This window comes from Chelonia mydas, chromosome 8, assembly GCF_015237465.2.
Source record: "Chelonia mydas isolate rCheMyd1 chromosome 8, rCheMyd1.pri.v2, whole genome shotgun sequence".
NCBI lineage: Eukaryota > Metazoa > Chordata > Testudines > Cheloniidae > Chelonia > Chelonia mydas.
The window spans coordinates 8,240,841-8,268,532 of record NC_057854.1 but is presented as its reverse complement, the minus strand read 5'-3'; the positions used below and the strand labels follow the sequence as shown (position 1 = coordinate 8,268,532).

The 27,692-nt window shown below is 42.4% G+C and overlaps 1 protein-coding gene across 14 annotated transcripts in view; it reads right to left on the bottom strand.

Moving 5' to 3' along the window:
- The window catches only part of ADAMTS2 (ADAM metallopeptidase with thrombospondin type 1 motif 2), a 261,487-nt gene that overhangs the window by 64,442 nt on the left and 169,353 nt on the right, over positions 1–27,692 (bottom strand). For 12 of the 14 annotated variants that reach the window (XM_043552885.1, XM_043552887.1, XM_037906201.2 and 9 more), the window contains 2 exons: positions 15,647–15,849; positions 256–339 (listed from right to left, as the gene is read on the bottom strand). In XM_043552885.1, coding sequence (XP_043408820.1) covers positions 256–339; positions 15,647–15,849 — 287 coding nt within the window. The remainder of the gene's footprint in view (positions 1–255; positions 340–15,646; positions 15,850–27,692) is intronic. The other 2 variants (XM_043552886.1, XM_037906202.2) reach the window with 1 other exon arrangement.

The following is a 27,692-nucleotide window of genomic DNA, read 5'->3' as shown; positions in this document are numbered from 1 at the left end:
AGCAAAGCGGTAACTTAAAGTGACATAATAAGAGAAAACACAACAGGAAATTTTATGTTACAGTTATTTTCCAGCATGCATTTCATATAATAAACAAACAAGTGTAGATGTAAATTACATATTATACATTAATGCTATATTAATAGACAATGAACAAATTAAAATAGAGTAGTATATGTCACAAATGAATTACACAGTTCATTAAAAGAATCCTGGAAACATCTAGATCCATTATTAAAATTAGCCTTTACTTACTTTCCCATAGCTCAGCATGATTATCCTCACCAAAACAACATTAATGTGGGCACCTAAGGACTCGTCATGGTAGATTTCATTCACCTGCAAAAGAGTGTAGATATTTTTAATAATGATTCTGTCAATAAGTAATCACAGTAGCAATGATAAAACATAAGCTTTTTATATGTTGTGTCTTTAAGATACAGATCAACCACACTCATTTGTAAAAAAGGGGCACTTCCACTACTTGAAAGAGAACTTTTTCTATGTGAACTACAGGGCTCTACCATAAAGGCTCCATATAGGCATCAAATCAGAAACCATCTTTGTTCAGGAACCAATTAAAGTCAGTGAAACTTAAACAGTGCTTCCCTAAATCACAGACTAAAGTACTAAAATACTCTCAAGGATGATATCCTTATAAAGCAGTCAATCAAATGAGTTGTTTTTATTGTGTCAAAATTAACTTAAAACTATACAAGCATAACAAAATCTGTAAAATACTAACACAGAAAACAGGGGGTTTTGTATTATACATACATAATCATACATGCACACAAGCAAACTATTCTAACTGCAATGAAGACAACGCTATGGATATTATAATGGAGAATGAACTACAGAAGTCCAAGGAATACAGAAGAAATAAAATACTATAAGCAAGCTGGGCAAAATATTAGCTATTAAAAGAGCTGATTGGGGTCATCTATGATGGGAGGAATGAAAGAAGGCCAACTTAGGGTCTTATAAATATGTTTGGTTTTTTGCTTTACAAATTAGAATAAGTAGATAAATAAATATCTGCAAGGAAAATATATTCTCTGCTCCCTTCCCTTCAGATCATTAGTGCCCCTAGTAAATCATGGGCCAAAACTGGACTATTTTATGTGTGGGACATAAAGAATAGCTCATATTTCATGGTGTGTTTCTGACATAAGAAACATTCATTGGGATATGTTATTAAGCTTCTGGAGAGTTGTTTATTAAAAACAAGATCAATACACTCCTATTTTTTCAATATATCTTTGTCCCAAAGGGACCATATAAAATATAACTCACTTCTGATCTCTCTGTAAAAATCACGTACTATTTCACAAAAATTTCTTTGACTATTATTTGAAAGTATATTTTAAACATTTGGTCTAGATTTTCAAAAATACAAGCCTAAATTTGCTTCTAAATTCACATTTGGGCACCTAAAAAGAGGCCTGATTTTCAAAAGTATTGACCACCCTGCAGTTCCCAATGAAGGCAGTGACAGCTACTTAGTCCTTGGTGCTTTTGAAAACTAGGTCAATTATTTATGTGCCTAAATGTGAATTTAGAACCCTAACTTTAGGCTCCTACGTTTGAAATATCTTCATCTTTCCTCTCAGGGACTTTTGAAACAGCAGATTAACATACCGAAGGATTTACAAATACACTTGTTTAAAATAAATTATGTGTTAAAAGGAAAGTTTTGTGCTGACAAGGACATTTCATTGTGTTCTTTACTAGATGCCCCACAACTCAAGAGTATTATCATCTTAATGCAGGGATGCTAATCTGCCTGATTCTCTGTGCATTGGGATAAGAATATATGCCTCATTGATAATGAGCTGAAATTTGCAGTAACTTAAATATACATAAAATAAACACTGAATAAAATCTTCGGTGTATAGGAAATAATAAGCATGACATGTAACTAAGGTGTTTTATTAGTTCGTGAGGCATAACCCCAATTGTTACACAGTCCTTTCCCATTAGCCTTCAGAACTTAACCTCCGCCTTTTTTAACAATAGTGAAGCAATACATCAAGTGTATCATTACTACACGCCAAATCAAAACTTGGCAGGAATATGTTGACAGAACGGTACTGAAACATTGTTACACAGTTCACCCAACTGACATCTAAGAAACACATTTTGTGAATGACTAGAAAAGCATAAACATTGTAAAAGTTCCTTGGCATCTGTGTAGTAGGTTTTCTCTCAAATATAGGGCCAAATCAAAGCCCAGCGTCCGAATGTCATATCTAGGGATTGATTCAGCTCCAATGCAATACTCCTTCTGTGGGAGCTGGACCCTCTGGCTCTTTCACTGGGCGAAACTGTGGCTCTATAAAGCAGCACTTTGTTAGGGTGCTCTATGAGCAACCCAGGAAAAGGACTGAGAGTCAGATTTTGATTCTTTTAATGTTATATTTTATCATCATTTTAAATGGAATATAAAATAAATTTCAAAACAATAAGTTACTTCAAAAAATATTAAAATGCTCCATTCCAATAAGGTTGAAACTTTTTTTTAAAACAAAATTTCATCAAAAATTACACATTCCCATGGAAAGTTTTGATTTTGACAAAATGGCATTTTCCAATGGAAAAATATTCGGACAGAAATGTCCTGACTAGCTCTACTATTAATCATTTCTTTGCATTTCATTTCCTTGGTTATTTAAAATGGGGGGAAAGCATATGATAACACACTGAAATAGATTCACACTTATTTCAATGTGTGAAGTGAATGGCATCTGTTTGTTTCAATGTGCTATTAAAGAAAGGAGATCCAAGTGACTGAGCTCTGAAATGGATGTGCTCAAATGTGCATGAGAATTACCCCTTGAAACAGAAAATTACCAGTAGAACCATGGAATTTTAAAGCCCCAGATCTGTGGTGTTTTTCCTCAAACATATAACTTCTGCATTAAAAGCAGATCTATTTACTTCAGTGTACAGATAGCCCGATACAAAAAAATGCAAGTGTCTAGAGTAAGAGATGTAGTGCTGATTCTGATTTCATCCTAATTATTCAGCAGTGTAACTCCAGTTACTTCAGTGGTGATACCCTAGTTTACACACCACTCTAAGAGATATCAGAACTGAGCTTCCTGTTTGTCCTTAATCCGTGAGGGCAGGATTCTAATGTTATGCTGGTGCACAGGAAAGCAGAGCACACAAAAAGGCTCTCAAAACTGCAGCTCCTGCACTCTGGGAAGGGCAGATTTTGCATCAAGTCTCATGAGATGTCACGTGGTGATTCAGCATTTACAGAGGGTGACTAGTAGGGCTGGGGGAATCTAAAAAGAGTTCAAGGTTTGGAAAAGTATTTGGGGGGGTTGGCAAAACTACTGTAGATCAGACCATTTTTTCCTGTAGTTTAATTCCATGGTTTATTTTCACAGTGTTTTAATTAAAAATGATGCTGGAGGCTGCCGGAGGGCCTCACTCTTGAGGTGGGGGGCAGCGTCTGCTCCCTGTCACTGTGGCAGGGCAGCTGGCGGAGGCCAAGATTGCAGTGCCAGTTGTCAATCAGTGCCTCCCTGCCTCTCCCCATCCCCAGTCCTGGGAGCCAGGGCTTGGGTGGGTGGGATCCGGCAGCTGCGGGTGCAGGGAGGGACCCATTGGGATGCCGAGCCAGCTCTTTCTGAGATGCTACGTCTGCTTCATAAAAATCCTGGACATTTCCTCTAATTTGAAAAAATCTGCGTGGACAGAGGAAATGTCTGCGAAAACCTGGACGTATGGTAACCCTAGCTGTGAGGGACGCATTATGCTTTGTGTATATTAGGTTTGAGAACATTAATGTGTTTTTAAAGTGCCTGCCACAATGGGACCCCGATCATTACTGGGGCTTTTGGGCATTATTATGATACAAATAATAACAATAGCCCTTGTACTTTTGCAGGTGTTATCAGAGGTAAGTTACCCGCAGATAAATTTGACAGGATCTGTAGAAAACGGTGAGTGGTTTTCTGTATTACGCCACTCTTAATAAAAGCAACCACAGTGAGGAAAAAGTCACAGGTGGACTCATTTATGCAGTTGTATAAAGTTTCCTGGCATAGGATCTTTATTAATGCTTGTTATGCAATGGGCAGCCTGCTTTACTAAAAGTCACTGCTTCTGATTTCAGAGGAATTTCAAGGAACCTATTGGTAGCAACGGTCATGTAATAAACAATGTGACTATTAGCCCTGTTGTGCTATTAGCCATTTCAAACCGAGTTTTGAAGCATGCCCTTTGTCGTACATGTACAATATCACACAATTGTATAACACCTGCTTTCTCAAACTCATTTAAAATGGGCCACCAAGAGCCCTCAGTCACAATCTCTAGCTACAAGAAACCTGAACTGGATTTGAATCACCTACATAGGATATCAAAGCTCATGGACCTAAGCCATTTTTAGGGCACAATGTAAGATGCAGCTTTTTCATCTGACATTTCAGCTACCACAATTTGTTGATCCATCCAGTCCACTCAAACATCTTTATGATCACTGAAAAGTATTGATACAAAAACCTCTTATTGCTGAAGTTTTCCCTATTCATTATCTCTGGGGGACTGGGCAGAAGCCTGGAGGAGAGGGGGAGAAAGAGGTCAGATAGACTCAAAAACTTAAGGTCAGAAGGGACCATCATGATCATCTATTCTGACCTACTGCACATTTCAGGCCACAGAACCTTGCCCATTCACTCCTGTAATAGACCCCTAACCTCTGGCTGAGTTACTAAAGTCCTCAAATCATGATTTAAAGATGTCAATGTTGTATCAGTTGCAGTGGGGAGGTTGCCTTCTACTCCATGCTCTTCCTCAGGTGGGACATCAGAAGTCCTATCAAGCCATTTATAGGACACTGAGATGCAGCTGATTCATCTGGCTTTTTAGTTGTATGACTGTTGCCAACAGCAGACATAAAGTGGCTGGGGGGCAATCCATTTATTGCCTATTTGGGTACAGCATTAATACCTGTTTTTTATTTTGTAATGTCAAGCAGAAACCATGGTGGAGGGCATGGCCACTCAAATCTTTGTAGTACAAAAACCTCCCCAAAAGAAAAATCCCCCTCCCACAACAGCCACATAATTGTTCTAGTCTCTTTCTCCAAGCAGCACCATCAGCATTACACACATTTCCTTGCAGGGTAACCCAAGAGACAGTGAGATTGAATGACTTCCCCCATGGTCACACAGCAAGTCTGTTGACACAACCCATGAATCAGGACTCCCAGCCCCCTTTTCTAATCACCAAATGACACTTTTTCATTTCCCCTGTGAAGGAACCCTTCCTCCTGCAAGTCTTTATTCAGTGTCATGAGGAAAAATAATAATGAGAGCGCACAATCTAGACAAAACTTGGAAGTCAAATTCTGAACTCAGATGTGAAGAGGTGCACCCCACACCATTGTGCTGAAACAAATGTGCAATGGTGGACATTCTGGAAATATAAGACAATGTACATTGCAAAACTGAGATAAGAATCTGGCATTCCGTATGTAAATACCAGGTTAGTATTTTGATTTACCTCAGTCTGTGTGAGAGCACAGTGGATATAATTAAGTCCAAGTTAGTTGCTTATGATCCAAATTTAAAACATTTCACAGCACAGATGTGTTGGCTTGGCAAGAAACTAGTTAGCTTAGTATTACAGATCCCTATCTCATCTTTGACTGTAACTTTGGCTTTAGAGAGGTCATAGACTTTTTGCTGGCTGCTAGACCAATTGCTTTGTTCCTTCCTTAGGCTTTTTTGAAGTCCAGCTTTTGCCTACAAACTACAATACTGAGATGTTTCTCCAAACAATATAAACTAAGTTTTGACTGAAGGAGTCTAGTTCGCATTATGATCTCAAGCTATCACAAAGTCTTATTGCAAAGTCTATTCACAGTATAACACAGTAAAGTAACCCACTTCAATTATTTTTCATAGAGAAGGTGACGGTGCCGTCTTAATGCACTAGAGAAAGAGGACAAGGTGAACCTCAGAAGTTTGGTTTAGGAAAGCCTTCAAAAGTTTGGATGCCTATCAGAATCTGATCCTAATTACCCATGTTTTCTGCCCTCCATCATGCAAACTGTGTTATCACCATCCCTCAACAGTCCTTACACAATGAGCTGTTGAGACCAGGTCTATGGGTAGAAGGCCCTGTAGCCTGCTACCCACTCCACTGCCAGGGTCTCTTTTTTGGGCACAGTCATAAGCCACTCTTCCAGAAAGCTAATGGGGAGTGGCTGAGAAACCCACAGTTCCCGCAAGGGTGAATATATGTGGGAAGTCAGTGTGCCTCACTCTCATCCTATTCTTGAGCAAGAGGATCTGAAAACACCCTGCCAGTGCAAGCTGCAGTTGCTGGAATGACCCTTTAAAGTTTAAAATACTTTACTAGTATTTAACATTCCTACCCACCTCCATCTTAGGCACTTGTATGGTTCTCACCACTGTAATACCCAAGTGCCTCACAATTTGCTATGTATTTATTCTCACACACCCCTGTGAAATACGGGAAGTGTGTCACAGGGAGCCTGAGTGATTTGCCCAAGGTCACATAGGAAGTCAGTGGTGGAGAAGGGAATTGAACCTGGGTCGCTTGAGTCACAGGCTACTGCTCTAACAACGGAACCATCCTTCTTCTCTACTTATAGATCTAATGCTGTAATTCCTGGAGGCCTCGGTGAGGTTGGGGCCCTACTCTGCTAGACCCTTGTAAGTGGGATGAGCCAGTCTCATATCTCCATTCTTCAACAGAATGAGGAAGTTCTTTATCAGAAATTTAAGAACCTGGAAAAGGGCATGGGCCAGGTTCATGTTTTAGATGGAGACAGGCCTGAACCATAATCCCATATTTAGACTGTGAGCTCTTTGAAGCAGGCACTATCTATTACTCTGTGTTTGTATAGGGTCTGGCACAATGGGGCCCCATTCTCAATTGTCCCTTACGAATAACCATAATAAACATGATTAATAGTAACAACGATAACACTGAAACATCTCCATACATAAAGAAAGTTCAGATCTGGATGCAAACTTTGTGGTTAGGGCTCATGTTTAGATCTGGGGTAAACTCAGCTAGCATCTGGTCAATGCCAACTTTCTATTCAGACTGGTACTAGCTGCCTGGGAGCTTCAAAGACTGTCCAAGATGCGGAAGGCTGTTGCTGGTGAGAGGTGATGATGAGAATGAGTACTTCAAAACAACCTGATACGTTTGTCTAGACATCACAGCCTTTGACTGTAGGTCTTATTTGATCTGAACTTTGGGAGGTTTGCTCATCACTATAAGCTACCAGTTTGATTCATGGGAAAAGACTAGGCATTAGCAATAATGGGAAGTGCACATCTAATCCAGCCTTCATACTGTTGAAAATTACACCTGAAAGCCACCATAGAAATGAGTGAAACTTCTAAGAGTTCAGTAAACAACATTTCCCAATAAATCTGTCGGATGTCAAATTGCACACACAACTTTTGCTGAAATTTAGCAACAAAGATACTAAAAAAAATTGACTGAGGCACAGTCAAAATCTATATTTTCCCCGGTTCAAAAGTACTGATTCTTAGAATACTGTGAATGACGAGTTAACATCCAAGCACACATTCAAGGCACACATGAGCTCTAATTTAAATATTGTTAATTAAAAGCTGGGTGTATAGCATTAGACCTACATTTACTACATGCATAATTATTAAGAATTAGCTCCAACTTAAAGAGTATGGGTTGAAATAAATTACTTGAAATAATGGATACCTGTGTATACAGATTATTTAATTTTAAAAAAATGCACACCTTTTTCTTTAAGTATTACTGAAGTATCCTCCCTCCCCTAAAAATGCTACCCAGTTTAATAAATGCAATTCTGCTTACAGAGTACACTATTATTTAAAAGGGTTCAATCATCATCTTTTCCAACAGCTTGAATCAGACACACTTTGCAGGCTTTCATCTTTTTGTCAGTTAAAAATGATGACTTTTCTGCCCTTTCCATTCATTTAGGACTTTCTGTTCTGTATTGGAATATTTTCACCTTCCATCCTCCAAAGCTACAAAAGTTAAATTCTCACATATGATAGCTATATAATGTACATCCTATTAAAGACAAAGGATCACATATTCAAAAGCCACTCATGGTCAGATTTTCGAAAGTATTTGTGAACCTAAGGAAGCAAATAGGTACCCTAGTGAGATTTTCAAAAGCCCAAAGGCACCTAACTCCCAGTGATTTCTTTACATGAGAATTAGGCACCTAGGCGTGTCTGAAAATCCCATGAGGAGCCTATTTGCAATGTTAGGCACCCAAATACCTTTAAAAATCTCACCCGTAGGAGCCTAAGTCTCACTGTAAGTCAATAGGACTTAGGCTCCTAACATTTCATAAAGGCTGAACTCAGCAATGTATGCAGATTTCACTCAAATTCTTCCCAAAAAGTCGTAATAAGGAGACATGCCAACACCACAGAATGAGATGCCTGAAGCGAGGTTTCAGCATGGGGAATGAGATAAATACATTAGGGTAAAGAGAGAAAATAGGACCTCAATGGGCAAGGATATAATCATTGTGACAAAAGATACAGAAGTTACACAGAAGTTGAAAAACTACTTTGTGAGAGTATTCATGAGAGACAAAGGCTCTGTGCAGGAGAAATCAGATATGCTACTTATCTATTAAATCCCAGGAGACAGATTGTGTAAATCTACAAATATTTGGAACCTAGCTATAAAATACCCTCCATGGCAATTTTGAGATGGTGTTGAGAGTAGGGTCAAGTTCTGAGGTGAGCTTGAGACTTAACCCAGAGGTTCAGGGTGGGTGGCAATGACCCTTAAGAGCTGATATGTTGAAAAATCTCACCAGGTTACCTGATCTCCTGAGACTTCAGCAGTCTTGAATGACAGAAATCAGATATTTTAACTAGATTTCTGCCATCTTGGGCTGCATCTCATCCAGAAAACAGCATCTTCAGTTTTGGATGTGAACCCACATTCAAAACTGGAGTGTGGAGGAATTGGATCTAGAGGTTGAAACTCTCCTTATCACCAAAATTCAAAGTCCAGTTCAGAAAAATGGCTGCGGAGACTACATTTTTAAGGACAGATTACCCCCCTTGCATGGTCAGCAGAAATGGGCAGTGGAAGCACGGCTTAAACCTTGAAAACATTTTGTAATCAAATTATGAAATGGTTTGAGACCCCTTGGCACAAATGGCACTTTCTGGGTGTCACCAATGTCAAAACCATTACAGTTTAATGATTAAACACTCAGTTCTTCTTCCCTTATTTTCATGTAGTATGTAATTTCTATTTCACAATAAACAATAAGACTCTCCAGACAATCAATTTTGCCTAGTGTACTTTAAACACCTCCCCAAGACATAGAGAAAACATGGCAAAAGGAGATGGATTAATAGAATCTCTGACATTTGTGGTCTTCACTTGAGAAATGAGAGTATCGTCCACACCCTCATGTAGACTATATAATAATAAGATATTTCAAGATACTATTCAATCACTTCTGCTTTCTTTCAAGAAGCTGGGTGCCCCATCAGAAATAGCAATATTACATACTGTTGTATACAACAGCACAACTGCTACAACAATAAATCTGAAGTTAACTTGTGTCACCGATATATGGACTCAGTCTTTTGAGGTACAGATCGCATCTTGCAAGAGAATGTCCTACATGGTAGAAACCACACTACTGTGTACAGGAGAAATGGCAAGGGTACCAGGCTGCTACTGAGGGGCTCTATAAAGTGAAAACTACAGTATTTGCTTAAAAGACTGCACTGAAAAGGCTTAAACTACTTTGTGGGGCGGTACCAAGGTGTTAATGGAAACAAGAGATTTTGTATATGGAAATGTTTGGAGCCTGAAAATGAGGTGGCAAATGGCCTTCTCCACTCTGTTGAAACTCTCAGAGCTTAGCCAGGCTATGACTAGCTGCAGCCCAAAGTGTGAAAAATCGTTTGGCATTTATCACCATTAGTTATGGCCGGACTGTGACTTCATTTCCAAATTATGGGGAAAAAAGTCAAAGTAGCTGTTCAGGTCATTCCAGACACCCCAACCCCTGGTTTTTCCTCCCTTTATGGACTTTTAGGTGTCGATATTGACCTGTCACTTAGCCAGCGTAAAACAGATTTACTGAATAAGTCATTACACTGGGCTTGAAAAAAATATTGGTTGATTGGGTTGGCACTGGGGGCCCCATCCAACCTCACAGAGAAAGGCTGGACACCCTTCTGCTAATGCCCTTTGCATAAGGTATAACCTAACAAAAAAGGGAAAAGTAACTTTGTTTGGGGTCTCTTCTTTCCACGTTTATGGTAAGGTGAGTTATCACAGGGATTTAGACTTCAGGAATCAGTTCATCGTGGAGAATTCAACTGCACTGATTATTTTGTAAGCCATGGGTTTTAACTTCTTCAATCGTCCTGTTGTCTTACAGTAAACACTTCCACCCAACTCACATTGGTCTTTAGTTCATACTTTATAGCTTGTTATTGGAGGAAGCTAACACCACATATATTCATAACTCTAAATGTGTGTATGCACTTACATGACCCGTGGAAGGGACTGTCCTAAGGGCTTGTTAAATTGTTATATGTTTTTCAATACATGCTTTCTGCCCTGTTTCACATCTTTAGTTTCACATGATGTTCTATTTCAGTGGGTTGTTTTCTCATTGATATTGATGGCAGAGTATCTTTATGTCTCTTTATTTGAAAAACATAAGTAAATAATGCCCACACTTGAGATATCACTGAGCAAGGGACAGGTTGTTTGGTCTGTCTTATTTTTTTGTATTCATTTTTTATCAGGGTCAGATTACATTTTTATTCCCCCTGTTTGAAAATATCAGCCACCAGCATTTCAATCGCCATGTCATCTACACTTGTGCTGATCTAGATTTGATGACACCACGTTAATATACTCCAGAACTCCTGTCATTGATACCATAGATGGTGGGGTCCTGGGATAGCACTGCAATGGGAAATGTGAATAAAAATTTTAGTATAGACACAACCTAGGCATGGTTTAGCTGTTTTTTTGTTCTGAATGGTTGTTTGGGTAAATTTATTCTATGCGATGTTTCTATTGCTTGTGGAATGAAATGTTTTTGTCTAAAGGATATTTTCTGCCAAATTCTCAATTGCTGCATTTCCTGATTTGTTCTGTATCCAGTCCTTTCTGTTTAAACATCAGTAGTTTGGTCCTTCTCCCAGTAAAGTTAATGGCAAAACTCCCACTGACTTCAGTGGGATTAGGACTGAGCCCAAATCTGTTATGTTATTTTGGGTCCAACTCCTTATATTATTTGAAAGCCATCAGTCTTCCTTTCTTATACAAACAGAGACAAATTACAGGGTCCACACATTTGTCTAGTTTTTCATCTTGTAGTGACCTTCCCTCTTAAGGACGGTCTGTATTTTAATGCCATATTTCTGCTAATTTTTTACAGTACATTGCAGTTTGCATTGCAGCATACATTAATGGCACTCTGAATAAATACATTTCTCCTCCTAAATTCTCTAAGAGTATTGTTCTACTGTATATTTGCTTTCACTTATTACCTTTCCTTTGGAGTCTATCACCCAATCAAATAGTTTGGCAGCATCTACTTTCTCTTCACCCTTCAGTCACTTTTTTGACCATATCAGGTGTGGCCAAAGCATTTAGTATGCTGTCTCTTGCCTTTTCTGAGAAGGTATTAACAGAATTATTTCGGGGGATGGAGGGGTTGAATTAAAGAAATAAAGCAACTAATTATGGGTATCTTGGCTAAATTATAAATAGGGGTGGACCTGCATGGCATTTAAACGGTGGCATTTAAATGTCATAGGCCGCAGAACTGGGGGATGGTGGCACCTGGGCCACAGCCCAACTCCCACTTTTTCGCTGGGCCAAACCTCATGCACCAAGTCGCAATGCCACTCACTCAGATTTGGAGGGGATGTGTGGAGGGGCTCATGGGTCAAGAGGAGGGGTGCCTGAGAGGGGAAGACGAGGGTCAGGTGGTGGTGGGGCAAATCAGTCTCTTGCCCACACATGTTTTCAGTGGTGCTCTGCAGCCCCTGGTAAATATCAAGCAGGAAATCAGTTTCTGGGGTGGTCTAAAGAGCTGTCACCAAGAAAAATGGAATAAAGATGAGCTAAGAAAATATTTAGGCTGGTTCTCAGGAAAAGTTCCCTGACAGAACAATCTATTAGCTATTGAAGAGTCTGCTTAAGGAATTGTAACAATAACGAGGAGTCCTTGTGGCACCTTAGAAGTATTCTTAGCTACACATTGGACAGAACCCTGCAGAAAATGCTGACAGAAAAATCCAGCACTGGCAGGAAGATGGAAAAGGGGACCAAGCAGTTCTTTTCTAACTTCTATGATTCTGTATTTTCCTGTATATATTCATTTAGAATATCCCCACTTTGCAATATCTAGACGCTGTCTTGATAGAGCCTGAAGGTTTCAGTCATGGTTCCTTCTTGTGGGAAGTATGTAGGAATAATAAGGGTGAATGGCAGCATTAAATAAGGACTGCAGATAAGGAAATCAGACCATGCAAGAATGTGAGAATGCACATGGGGAACAGGTGTGTGTAAATTATGCCTGAAAGGAAAACTAGAATGGAATAAAAATTAGTTTTTAATCACTAGATTTAATATACAACATCACTAAACCGCTTTTAATTTTTTTTAAAAGTTAAGAGGGTTCTGTGTGGGGCAACTGGCTACAGGCGGCTCACTGGGTATCTGGTTGCAGGGGGGATCTGGATGCACAGGGGCTTGTTGTGGGGTTCTGGGTGCAATGGTAATGGGACTTTGCAGGGGGATCCAGGTGAAGGTGGTTGGAGCCCGGTCTGGGTGAGGGGGGAATAGAGCTCAGCAGGGGGGTCTTGGTGTGGAGGGCTTAGTGGGGGGTCCAGATGCTGGGGGAGCGGAGCTCAGTGGGGTGGGGATCTAGGTACAGCTGGTTGTGGCTCAATAGGGTGGGAATCCAGGTACAGGTGGCTCGTCAGGGTGGTCCAGCTGCAGGGGGAGTGGGGCTCATCAGGGAGGGTTTTGCGTGTGTGGGGGATGAGGCTCGGCAGGATGATCTGGCTATGATGGGTCTGGATGCACAGGGGTTGCGCAAATTGGGGAGCAGCTCCCTGTACAGTGATCCCTCCCCCTGCAGCTAAAGGGCGATGGGTGTGGTAAGCACAGGGTTGGGGGAAGAGTTTGCAGAGCTACCTACAGACAGGGGAGAAATCCGGGGGTGAGTCTGAGACAGCCCCAGATGCCAGGCAGGGGAAGAGGAAGTCCTGTCCTCCCCAGCCCAGCCGGAACTAGCAGCTGAGCCTGGCGCAGGACAGAAGCCACCAGCCAGGTCTTCCCCAGTCCCGCCCCTGCCCCACAGTGATCTACCTCTCTGCTGGTTGCCCTGGGCACCCGGAACATACTGCTAGGACAGGTCTCATGACCACTCTTGTGGCTTCCCTTTCCTTCCCCTTCAGAAAGCCATTTTTCTGCAGGAAAGCACAGAAATATGTGGGGGACATACATTCTGCGCATGCACAATGGTGCAGAATTCCACCAGGAGTAATATAATTAAGGGGAGAGCAGCCATAACAGAGATTCATAGATTTTAATGCCAGAAGGGACCACTGGGATTATCTAGTCTAACTTCCTGCAAAAGAAAAGCAGAGGACCCACCCACCACTTCCTGCATCATGTTATGGTTGAGTTGAAGCATATTTTTTCAGAAAGATAGCCAATCATTACTATCACTCCCTGCTTAGTTATCACCTAATTCAGAAGCGCAGGACCTGGAATGCTTATGGATCACTGTTCTAACTGATAAATCACACAATGGGATACTGGCGGGGGTCTTTTAGAGACCACCAAAATCAGACTAGAAAACAGAATAAGCAGCTCCTTAAACATCTATAATGTGCAGAAAGAAAGACTGCATGATGCGGGACAGATGTTGGAGGTCCCAGGATGTCACTGGAAAAATACACTAGGAGTGTCTAAAAATTACAGATCACATTGTCAGATTAGTGTTATATATCTGGACAGTCAGTTTAAAACTTCATGCAGAGATAAGAGTCTCATAATCAAATAACATTTTTAAAAATTATGCTCCAGGCAGAAATATTCCCAGTATTTTGGACTTCCATTCACATTTCAACTTCCACATTCTGCAAAGTGCTCAAAGCTCATCTGGCAAGACATCCAGCCTCTAGAGGTCAGTCTAAACCCCTACCAGTCAAAAATCTTTCAGTCAAAGACTAAATATGGCAGTGTCTTCTGTTAAATTCTACTCTATTATATTTAATGGAGACTTGTGTCTATCTTTATCACTACCACATAGGGTTGTCAACTTGCTAATCGCACAAAACTGAACACCCTTGCCCCACCCCCGCCCCTTCCCCAAGGGCCTACCACTGCCCCTGCCCTCCTTGTCCGAGACCCTGCCCCGCTCACTCCATCCTCCTTCCTCTGTTGCTTGCTCTCCCCCACCCTCACTCATTCACTCATTTTTACCAGGCTGAGGCAGGGGGTGGGGGTGTGGGCTCCAGGAGGGAATTTGGGTGTGGGAGGGTACTCAGGGCTGGGGCAGGGGTGTGGGAGGGGGTACGGGCTCTGGGAGGGAGTTTAGGCCCTGAGCCCCATTCCGCACCCAGAGTGCAGGAGGGGATGCAGGCGGCGCTTATCTCAGGCAGCTCCCAGAAGCAGCCGGCGCTTATCTCAGGCAGCTCCCGGAAGCAGCCGGCATGTCCCTTGGCTCCTAGGTGGAGCCGCGGCCAGGCGGTACTGCACACTGCCTCTGCCCGCAGCTCTCATTGTTTGTGGTTCCCTGGCTGTCTCTCAGCCTTGTGGCCACAGGGACATGTTGCTGCTTCTGGGGAGCCACACGGAGCCGGTAGGGAGCCTGCCAGACCCGTACCAATTGGACTTTTAACAGCCCGGTCAGTGGTCCTGACCAGAGCCGCTGGGTCCCTTTTCGACCAAGTGTTCCAGTCAAAAAACAGACACCTGGCTATCCTACAACACAACCATACAGAGTCTATTACACTGATGGGATCTAAAAGATTACATATTTAATTAGGCAAACCCAGACATGCCAACAATGGAGCAAAAATTATATCAATTTCAGAAGACTAAGTAGCTTACTGTACATATTTAAATGCAGAGTGAAGAAAGTCTGGTCCAATGGTTGGGTGATTGTCAAGGTATCAAAAGACTGAAACAAATAATTTAAAAAATAAGTTTGCAACCCAATCAACGTTTCTAATCTCTTATTAGAACATAGCTCATAATATCTAGTTTGTCTGTGGGGAACATGGGGTAAGGGAACATACATCCTAAAGCATGATGACTGCTTTTCAGTGCTAGCCACAGAATTCCAAATACCCTTCCATGACTCTAGGCTTGGGTCCAGCATGGCACTGAAGCACAAGCTTAACTTGAAGCATGTGAATGGTCCCACTGACAGTACTGTTCCCGGCCCCCACTTTTTTATTTTTTATACCTATGTAGAAGCAGCCTGAATTTTTATGTTATTTCCTGTATTGAGAAATATCTATCATGTCCTATTCAAACGGCTAAAGTGAAGTAAATTTAATCTAATTTCATTTTCAGTCCTCAGTGCAGGTAGCAGTAAGTTACTTACGATATTCATCAGGGTCAGAAGGTACTTCTGTACATGTTCTTTTCCATGGAACTGTACAACTGAGTCATCAACTCCCAGGAGAACTTCAATGTTGTAGTCATCATCAGTCGCATGCCTCCGATACCTCTTTCTTGAGCTGTTTACATGGTCTTCAATGAGGCTCAGCATACTGACAAAGTTATCCAGATTACTCAGGTCAGCTGCTGAAATTAAATAAAAAAATAGGCCATCAGCAGCATATCAAGATGTGATTGTTTTAATCCTCATTGAAAAGACAAAATATGGTTTAAAAAAAGAGAGAGAGAGAGAGAGAGAGAGACAGACAGACAGACAGAGAGAAAGAAGCAGCTTCTTCTCTTACTCCAACATTATACCAGTGTAAGTAACTTCATTAGCATTATTCTGCATTTAAACGGGCGTAACAAGGAGAAAAATCTGGCCTACAGTATATCCGCATTGCAACAAATGTGAATCCTCTCCCCATATCTTTGTGGCATCCAGTTGTATATTGCCTTATACTTAGACTGTATGCTCTTCAGCACAGGGACCATCTCTTTCTTACAATTCCTAAGACAACGGGGCTGAGGCCTATAGGCCCTACCACCATAGTCGCCGACTCTGTGGGTGCTCCAGTGCTGGAGCACACATGGAAAAAAATTAGTGGGTGCTTAGCACCTGCTGGCGCCAGCTCCCCCGTCACCCCCAACACCTCCCATCCGCTGGCAGCCCTGCCGATCAACTCCTCCCGCTCCTTCCCAGTGCCTCCTGCCCACAGCGATCAGCTGTTCTGCAACGTGAAGGAGGCACTGGGAGGGAGAGGGAGGAGTGCGGACGGGGTGTGCTCAGGAAAGGGGGCGCAAATGGGCAGGAAGAGGCGGGGCAGGGGCAGAGCAGGACAGGAAGAGGTGGGGTGGGGTGGGGACTTCAGGGAATGAGACGGGTGGCAGCAGAGCCTGGGGGGGAGGGGGGTTTGAACACTCCCGGGACCCGGAGGAAGCCGGCACCTATACCTACCACAATATAAATACATAACAACAAATATAAGACGGTGCTAGAGCATATTACTATGTTGATATACCATGTGCCTGTTTGAAGTACAATCCTTGTTGTTGTTAGAAGTTTCTGGAATAAAGAGACCATTCAGCTGTCTTGTGCTGGGGTGCTGTCCCTAACGGCAAATATGATAATGGTCCAGATCTTCTAATGGGAATTAGGTGCCTAAATATTTTTGAGGATTTGTGCCCATACGCCTTCCTTTTATTATTCAGATTCTCCAGTTCTAGTATCAAATTTCATTGCAAATGCAATTACCCATGTAAGCTTTCTGCATTAAGCCATGTGAGGACAAACAAACCACTGCCAGCAGAGAGATATTAGATCTATTCATAGAAATGTAAATCAATCTGAAAAGCAATGATGTGGATACGTTTTCTACAACTCATGGACATTTTACATAATAAAGAAATACAATGAGAAATATATTCAAGATTTTTTTACAACAACTTTTCATCCTTTGTGCCCAACTTGACTTGTCATATTGAATTACTGTAAATACAAGCACAATCTCCCAGGTGGAAAGTTAGGTAACATTATTATTGTTAATTATTTATTTGTTTCCAATATTTCCCATTATTTAAAAAAAGGGGGGGGGGCTGGGCTGCAGTTAATGAATGATCTGGGTCCACTTAAACGAGCTTGAAAACAAATTATTGGCACTTAACCCTACACTTAATTCTCCATCACTTGACGTCTTCAAATTAAGACTGGATGATTCCTTCTCCTGGCCTTCAAACAATCCACCAACTTTGCCAGACTCATCATCGGAAGCAAGCTCCGCACAGTCCAGGACAGACCAACTCAAAAGGCACCAGACCCGACCATAACAACGCATGCAAAACCTGCAGAAATATTGCCACTGCTATGATGATCAATACCCCCCCAATAAATCTTTCAAGATCCATAGTCATGGGCGGCGGGTGGAGCCCCACTTTGGGGAGGCTAGCCCCCAGCTCCACCCCTTCTGCCCATCCCCACACCCCCTCCCATCCCCACACCTCCCCTACAGCCGAGGAGCCCTGGGCCAACCGGAGCCGCCGCAGCCATGTCGCCACTCTGCAGACCCGAAGCCATCCCACGGGAAAATTCAAAAGTTCTTCTCTTCTTCTCTCTTCTGGAAGAAGAACCTGAGCTTTTGCGATATGCCCCATGCAGGTTCCAGGGCGGCTGAGGAGGTGGTATGTGTTACTCATCTTCCTGGGCTCATCAGTAATCTCCCTAAAATCCAGGGAGATTACTGATGAACCCAGGAAGTGAGTAGCACATACTCTCTCCTCAACCGCTCCAGAACCTGCACGATGCATAATAAAAAGCAAAAATTTCCCCCACCAAACCCCAACTGGGGTCCAGCAACAGCAGCTGCGCCATAGGTCCTACACATGCTTATCACAACATGTGCTGTAGCTCATCCAGTGTATCAAAAGGCCCCAGTAACAATTACTTGGGAGAAACCAAACAACAACCAGGTTCTTGAATGAACTCGCACAGAAAAATGGTAAAAGATAAAAACACCATATCACCATGGTCAAACACTTTTCACAAAACGATCACTCTATTTCTGACCTCTCAGTCCTCGTCCTCAAAGGCAACTTGCACAACACATTCAAAAGATAAACCTGGGAGCTTAAATTCATAACTGTACTAGTTATAAAAAATCATGGGCTCAAGACATTCGTTTTACGCCTCATTACAACAATTTGTAACCTACTAAATCTCCTTTATTCTACAATTGTAGAGGTGTTAGCTGCCCACTTCACCTTAAATGGTCTCTTGTAACATGTGTTAACCCCTGATCTTTTCCACCCTTGTATTTATCTGTGAGTATCTTTCCCAGACCACCCAAAGAAGAGCTCTGTGTAAGCTTGAAAGCTTGTCTCTTTCACCAACGGAAGTTGGACCAATAAAAGGTACTACCTCACCCACCTTGTCTTTCCAGAATTAGTCAAACACAAGTTACTGGTCTCAATACAGGAATAACTGGATGAAATTCTTTTCCTTCTATTATACAGGAGATACTAGATGATCTAATGGTCCCTTCCGGCCTTAAAGATCTATGAACAAGAACCCCATTGCAGTAGGCGTACAACCACATAGTAAAAAGCACAAGCCCTGCCACCAAAGAGTTTACAATCTTGGTTAATAACAAGATGCAACAGGTTGATGACACAAACAGAAGGGGAGAATCCCTGTTTCAGTACCCCTTCTTTCCTCCGCTGCTCCAAACAGTAGTTCTTCCTATGATAAAGACAGCTTTAAATGTAGCTAATGAATGCAGTAATCATATTCTGCTTTCTGCAGGCTCCCATTGGCTCCAACTCTTGGGGCAGCTTGAAGTTTTTGGAAATTAAGTTGGTCAGAATCCATGGCTCAACTTGAAAATTATTTCTTCGCTATAATCCCAGTTGACAGTTTCAGGATGACAGGTAAACAACCCTAGACTAGCAATCCTAAAGGGAATTCTTCACCAGGGTTTGAAAATCTGTCAAACAGCCTATTGCAGCCCGATTTTGTAGGGCATTCCCACATGAAAATTTTAGTGTTAATCTTTTATAGCAACGAGAAGTAATTATTTAGCAATCACTCAAAACCTACGAAATCTTGTGGCAACCATATTTTTGTTCTCTATTACGGCAAACTGTTGTTACTGTGAAATTTGACAGTAAATCTTATAAGCTTTTTAGAAAAGCTAGACTAGCTTGGCAATTGCTGCAAGTCATGTCCTGTTTACTTTGCACACAGATAAGTATAATAAAAATGGCAAAACAAAGGCTACTGATATCTGATATTGAGAAATGGTTTCTCTTTCCAGTGCTTGGCAGGGCAAGGGAGACTGGATCTCTGAGGGGCTGAATGCTTTGACATGATCTGAGTTAGGGAGATTGTGTTGATGTCATTGATGACAGGCAGTTTTGACAGTGGCACTGGCAGATCAGTCTCTGCTCTGTTGTTGCTGTTGTTTTTATGGACTGTGATCCTGTCCTTGGGAGTGGTGTCTGTTTTTTTTCCATTTATGTGTCTAAATCAAAATAAAATAATGACTTCTAGGAGGTGTGACAGGATGGGCAGCCCACCCTCCCCCACACCTGCCATGGCCTTTTAAGGGCTTGAAAGGACAATAGATATCTATATAGACGAGGGGTGGGCAAACTTTTTGGCCCGAGGGCCACATCGGGGTTCCGAAACTGTATGGAAGGCAGGGTAAGGAAGGCTGTGCCTCCCCAAACAGCCTGGCCCCTGCCCCCTACCTGCCCACTCCCACTTCCCACCCCCAGACTGCCCCCCTCTGAACCCCCGACCCATCTAACCCCCCCTGCTCCTTGTCCCCTAACTGCCCCCCTCCCAGGACCCCACATCCCTAACCGCCCCTCCCCGAAACTCCAACCCCTATCAACCCCCCTCCCCCCCCCCCCGCTCCCTGTTCCCTGACCCCTATCCACACACCCCTCCCCATGACAGGCTCCCCAGGACTCCCACGCGTATCCATCCACTTCCTGCTCCCTGTCCCCTGACTGCACCCCGGGACCCTCTTCCCCTTATCCAACTCCCCTTCCCCCTTCCCATGCAATTTATTTTTAAATGTATAAGTTTCCCATTCTGATTGTCCAACTGACTTTTAAAAATGCAGCTCGTTTTCCTCTGCCAACAACTTAGTAATAAGAACAACAGTAACATGGTGCAAGATGCCACTCATTGTGAAACAACAAGCCACAAAGATCAGCATTTCTGACTCAGTGGATCTGATGGCTAGTATTTACAGGCATACTCCTGAAGAAACCCCTGAGTTAGGTTTCCTGTCACTTCCACCAAGTTGCTATAAATTGCAGATCTGCACTGTTGCTGAGCAAGCTGACTCATGCTTACTGCTGGACTGGGAGAAGGCAAAGTACCATAATCAGGTACCCTTGATAGATGCTTAACTTGCACAACCCTCTAGCTACTTCTTCTAAGTCAAGCCTTTTAAAATTGCACCTAACATTTTTATAATCATCCCTATTACTTGCATGCTACCCATAAGCAACTGATCTCCAAATTAAGTCTGTTAATTGTATGTTACATAAATTCTCATCTGTCCTCCCTGGGGAACTGAACATCAAATCAATGAGATTGCAACCTGCCTCCTTTGTAAAGACAGACAAAAGCAGCAGTTAACTTTTGCTCCTTATCCCGTGATATAGGGTAATTTCTCTACACTCAATTTTAAATAGCCCAATGGCTTTTTATTTTTGCTAGCTGAGCATATAGTTGCAATGTGTCTGGCTCAATTGCTAATCATTATTCTTTTTTAAATCTCTAACTTTTCTATGTGTTTTTATAGGTCTGCTCTACCATCCTCCTTCCCACTTTCTATTTTGTTTTTAATGCCCTCTATCTGTGTTTTCTTCTTTAAACTCCTACTTAACCTCAACAGCCTCTTCATAATTCATGAATTCCTTTTTCATAGCGTGGTTTGCATTTGGACCCTTATGCTATATATCATTCAGAAGAAAACAGGACAAATCCAACAAGGTGAATTAAAATGGAAGAGAGGTGAAAGCAAATTGAAAGTGTCCTAAACATAAAGGGAAGGTTTACCACCTTTCTGTATACAGTGCTATAAAATTCCTCCTGGCCAGAGGCAAAACCCTTTCACCTATAAAGGGTTAAGAAGTTAAGGTAACCTTGCTGGCACCTGACCCAAAATGACCAATGAGGGGACAAGATACTTTCAAATCTGGAGCCGGGGGGGGGGGGAGTAAACAAATGGTTGTCTGTCTGTCTGGGTGATGCTTTTGCTGGGAACAGATCAGAAATGCAAGCCTTCCAACTCCTGTTAAGTTAGTAAGTAATCTAGCTAGACAATGCATTCGATTTTCTTTTGTTAATGGCTGGTAAAATAAGCTGTGCTGGAGGAAATGTATATTCCTGTTTTTGTGTCTTTTTGTAATTTAAGGTTTTGCCTAGAGGGATTCTCTATGTTTTGAATCTGATTACCCTGTAAGGTATTTACCATCCTGATTTTACAGAGGTGATTCTTTTACCTTTTCTTTAATTAAAATTCTTCTTTTAAGAACCTGATTGATTTTTCCTTGTTCTTAAGATCCAAGGGTTTGGGTCTGTGTTCACCTGTACCAATTGGTGAGGATTATTATCAAGTCTTCCCCAGGAAAGGGGTGTAGGGCTTGAGGGGGATATTTTGGGGGAAGACGTCTCCAAGTGGTCTCTTTCCCTGTTCTTTGTTTAAAACACTTGGTGGTGGCAGCGTACTGTTCAAGGACAAGGCAGAGTTTGTACCTTGGGGAAGTTTTTAACCTAAGCTGGTAAAAATAAGCTTAGGGGGTCTTTCATGCAGGTCCCACATCTGTACCCTAGAGTTCAGAGTGGGGAAGGAACCTTGACAAAAGGGAAAAGAAATCCTACTCTGTGTACTAGTAAAATGCTACAACCTTAAGGTCTGATCAGAAAAGTATTCCCAAGCAAGACAGCACTTAAGCACGTGCTTGGACCTAGGATTGTGACTGTTGCCCTATAGTCCACAAATCAAGAGCAATTAAACAATTATGACAGCAGTTTTCTTTTTCACTTTCTGTGTAAATTCTTTATTTTCATTTTTTCATAGGTAAGGCCAGAAGGGACCACTGTGATCACTGTCTGATCTCCTGCATAACACCACCCTAGAACTGTGTGTGTGGCCCAGAACCTACTTGCAGATGGAAGAAAGGATTCCGTCCTTATGAATCCCCATATAACTCTCACCCACAGTGCCCTTTTGCTCAGGTTCTGCTCTTGGGATCAGGATTGTCCCACAATTCCCCTCCACCCCCCATGCTCTTAAACTCTGGTTCAGGCAGTGATGAGCTGCCAAAATCTTAACAACGGGTTCCCTCCTCACCCCAGGAGGGGGTCATTGCCCACCCCCGCCTCCCAGGACTCCTGCCCCATCCAACCCCCGCATTCCTTGATGCCCCCCCCCAAGACCTCTGCCCCATCCAACCCTGTTCCCTGACTGCCCCAGAACCAGGCAGGAGGGTCTCATGGGCCACCTTAGTGGGTGCCCACCCCACCCCTAAGAGCCAGAGGGATGTGCCGGGGGGCGAGGTGGGGAGTCCCAGCAGTGCTTACCTGGGACAGCTCCCAGGAAGCATTCGGCAGGTCCCTCTGGCTCCTAGGGGTGGGGGAGCGTAGCTGGGGGGGAGCAGGAGCCGCTCCCCCGACTGATCACATCAAAAGTGACGCCTTAGGTGCCGACTCTGTGGGTGCTCCAGGGCTGGAGCACCCACGGAGAAAATTTGGTGCTCCAAATCCGAATCAGCTGTTCGGCGGGAAGCCGGGGAGGGCAAGCAGGCAGCGGCTTCCCACTCAGGCCGAGGTGAGCTGGGGCGGGGAGCGGTCCCCCTTTGTGCCCCCCCCGGGTTATCTGCTGCAGCGCGAGCGGCCCTCCTCGTGCCCCCCCGCCCCAGCTCACCTCCGCCTCCCTGGGCCTAAGTGTGAAGCTGCCACCTGCTTCTCAGCCCGCCCCGGCTTCCCGCGTGAACAGCTGATTCGCAGGAAGCCTGGGAGCGGGGGTGGAGAAGCAGAGTGGGGCGGTGCGTTCAGAGGAGGAGGCGGAGGCGAGCTGGGGCCAGGGCGGGGAGCTGCCGGTGGGTGCTCTGCACCCAACAAATTTTCCTCTTGGGTGCTCCAGGGCTGAAGCACCCATGGAGTCAGCGCCTAAGGCGCCACTTTTGCTCGGTTAAATTTAGAAGCCCTTTTAGAACCGGTTGTCCCTTGCGGAACAACTGGTTCTAAAAGGGCTTCTAAATTTAACAACCGGTTCTAGCGAACTGGTGCAAACCGGCTCCAGCTCACCACTGGGTTCAGGGCTAGTCTAGTAAAGTTAACTTCTGCCAATGAGACACTTGAATGTTCAGTCCATACTGCAAAGCATGAGTAAATTACAGAGAATTAGCACATTTAATGACTGAGATAGGTGACCCCTGGCATTTTAAGTGACATGTGCAACAACCTCATCTGCAATTGTAATGGACTGAAATGCCAAGCCATGGTACAAGACTTGAATTACAACAGTTTAATCTGATGCATCAATGCTCTTTTTATAAACCATGTATTTTGCAGCAAGGGAAAATGAAATTTCATTACAGTGCAAACAAACAAACATAAAAAATCCTGCAAGTAATCAAAACATACAGTTCCCTACCACTGGAAAATAAGCAAAGAAATTCACATGATACACCAGACCTGATTAGAAGCACCTTTGAAAAATAACAAAGGTTATAAGCAAACATTTACTTTATAAATGCATTTTAACTCTGCTCATAGAACAAAAAATTCTGCTTATGTTTAGTTAACATTTCAAAAGCTGAAATGTACAATACATTTTAAGAGGAAAGAAGTCCTAACTAGATGATCATAAATTGAAAATCACTCAACTAAACTTTTAAATGTTAAATACAATACAAATAAATAGAAATCTGATCATATTTTACAACGACCCATATGACCATATGATCAACGCCTGTTCCTCCTATACAACGAGCTGCTGCCAAGCAAAAGGATCTTTTAACTATGCAATGCTTCGTAAATAATGACCTGTCTTCAATTTTTGAAAAGGGAACAGAAAAGAACGCTTACAATATTAATGGGGGAAAAAAATGCATGTGTCCCGACTTTCTTATGTGTTCTCAATCAGCTTGTTATAATTCTATAGAATATTGTGTCCCAAAAGCAGCAGTCAGAACAAAGCTATAACATGAGTTTAGCAACAGGAAAGGGATATGCATATCACATCATGAGTTCAATCTTTACGCTGATGTTGTAATGTATAATACTCTTGGATAGTTTTGATAGTAGAATTTGAATCAGAGCAGTCATAAGCTCTAATATTACTAGTGGTTTGATAATGTCCTTATTGCTAACTTTCTCTAATAACAAGAGTAGTTGAAGATGAGTAAAGACTGCAAGAAACTAATTCTAGGGAAGCAGAGAGTTCTTATAATACAAAATGATTACAGAAAAGTCTGGAAAGTAAAACCATTCTGTTCTCTAGCAAATTAACATGAGGTTTATTCCCAAGGCGTCTCGAAAACATTGCCAAAGTCTTTTTTATATATATTTATACAAACAAAGAAAATTTGGAACTCAGAATCTGTCAGGTGCTACAAAAGGCAAACAGATATAAATATTGCTTTGTTTTATTAGGCTGCGTGGGTGTGAAATTTGGACCCTACAGGCAACAGCTAAGAAGTGAGGCTTTCAAAATGCATCACATATGAGTGTGTATCAGGGAAGGAGAGAAATAATGAAAGGAAAAAGCAATGTGTGGATACTCAAAACACCTGTGGAGTGACTCTGGAGGATGGAGATCATGAAATTAAGGTTAAAATAATACAAACGTAAAAGAGTGGGGGAAAAAGCATATAGCACTATCCCAGCGATAGTCCACTACCTCCTACAAAAAAATTAATGCAAACCACAGCCATGTGCTCTTCTCAAGCCACCAAGTCCAGGCCCTGGGAATGTGACTGACACACCAGTTTCAGGAATAATTAAAGTGAAAAATTTTCAAGGTGATCTCTGCAATGAAAAGTGCTAAAGATGTAGTTTTTTAAAAAAAGCTAAGATTAGCATAGCCTTGATATCTATGGGCTCACAAAGCCATAGGGTACTGTGGCCGCCAACTGTAAATATAATTTATTTTTTATTTCCCTCTCTGCCCCTATCAATCTTCCAGTGGCATCATGGTAATTTCAGAACATGCATACAAGATTATTTATTATTGGTGTCCAGGTCAGCTTCAGTGATGTCTGACTTCCTTGTAGAAGATGGAGGTACAATTCCTCCATCTTTTAGAATGGCTTGCTATGTAATCAAATTGAGGTAATTTTTCTATGAAACAAGATATACTGGTACCAGATAGTACTGCTTACCATGCATTTAGGAACTATCTTAAAGGAGTGAAGTCATACCCAACCACTGCATCAAAAAACAAAGTTATATAGGCCTGATGCTCATTTACATAAGGAAATTTACACTGCTCTGGCAGCGCAAACCATCCTTTAAAAGGCCATAAATTATTTATACTCCCTTTGAGGCCCCTTTACACCTCCAGAGCCCTGTAAAGTGGCCTTAGGGTAAGTGAGAATTGGGCCCTTGCTCTAGAAAGTAAAATGAAGAATCTGGAAAGTGAATGTATAAAGTCAGATGATCAAAATATGAAAAATTCTTCCATTTAAGCATAAATATAATAAAACCTTAAGTGAAAGAACTTTGTATTTTAATGAGATATGATCCAAATGGGGGAAATGTCACTTGTTAGATAACACAAATACTTTTTTTTCCAGTCAGATTCTTCTGCTAATGACTTTTTAATATGAGACAAGGATATCGGCAAACTATTAGAATGGTTTACTTGACTACACTGATATAACCAATAGCAAACCTTGAAATATTAAAAAAATGTCATTAAACTATCCCAAGTGTTACTAAGCCTAGCTGAGGGTAAAAGGCTAGACAAGTCTATAGCTATTAGAGAAATATAGATGACATTAAGGTAAAAGCAGAAGGTTGCCTCAGGGCTTGATACATTCACTGCATTCTGAATTCTACTTAGTGTATAAAGAAGCCTGGGAAACAAGCAGGGAAAACTGGAAGCCCTGGCACAGTCAAGGAATAATGATGAGATTGGAATAACAGAGACTTGGTGGGATAACTCCGATGACTGGAGTACTGTCATGGATGGATATAAACTGTTCAGGAAGGACAGGTAGGGCAGAAAAGGTGGGGGAGTTGCACTGTATGTAAGAGAGCAGTATGACTGCTCAGAGCTCAAGTATGAAACTGCAGAAAAACCTGAGTGTCTCTGGATTAAGTTTAGAAGTGTGAGCAACAAGGGTGATGTCATGGTGGGAGTCTGCTATAGACCACCAGACCAGGGGGATGAGGTGGACGAGGCTTTCTTTCAGCAACTCACAGAAGTTACTAGATCGCAGGCCCTGGTTCTCCATGGGAGACTTCAATCACCCTGATATCTGCTGGGAGAGCAATACAGCGGTGCACAGACAATCCAGGAAGTTTTTGGAAAGTGTAGGGGACAATTTCCTGGTGCAAGTGCTGGAGGAACCAACTAGAGGCAGAGCTCTTCTTAACCTGCTGCTCACAAACCGGGAAGAATTAGTAGGGGTAGCTAAAGTGGATGGGAACCTGGGAGGCAGTGACCATGAGATGGTCGAGTTCAGGATCCTGGCACAGGGAAGAAAGGAGAGCAGCAGAATACGGACCCTGGACTTCAGAAAAGCAGACTTTGACTCCCTCAGGGGACTGATGGGCAGGATCCCCTGGGAGAATAACATGAGGGGGAAAGGAGTCCAGGAGAGCTAGCTGTATTTTAAAGAATCCTTATTGAGGTTACAGGAACAAACCATCCCAATGTGTAGAATGAATAGTAAATATGGCAGGTGACCAGCTTGGCTTAACAGTGAAATCCTTGCTGATCTTAAACACAAAAAAGAAGCTTACAAGAAGTGGAAGATTGCACAAATGACCAAGGAAGAGTATAAAAATATTGCTCGGGCCTGCAGGAGTGAAATCAGGAAGGCCAAATCACACCTGGAGTTGCAGCTAGCAAGAGATGTTAAGAGTAACAAGAAGGGTTTCTTCAGGTATGTTAGCAACAAGAAGAAAGTCAAGGAAAGTGTGGGCCCCTTACTGAATGAGGGAGGCAACCTAGTGACAGAGGATGTGGAAAAAGCTTATGTACTCAATGCTTTTTTTGCCTCTGTCTTCACGAACAATGTCAGCTCCCAGACTGCTGCTCTGGGCAGCACAGCATGGGGAGTAGGTGACCAGCCCTCTGTGGAGAAAGAAGTGGTTCGGGACTATTTAGAAATGCTGGACGAACACAAGTCCATGGGGCCCGATGCGCTGCATCCAAGAGTGCTAAAGGAGTTGGCGGATGTGATTGCAGAGCCATTGGCCATTATCCTTGAAAACTCATGGCGATCGGGGGAAGTCCTGG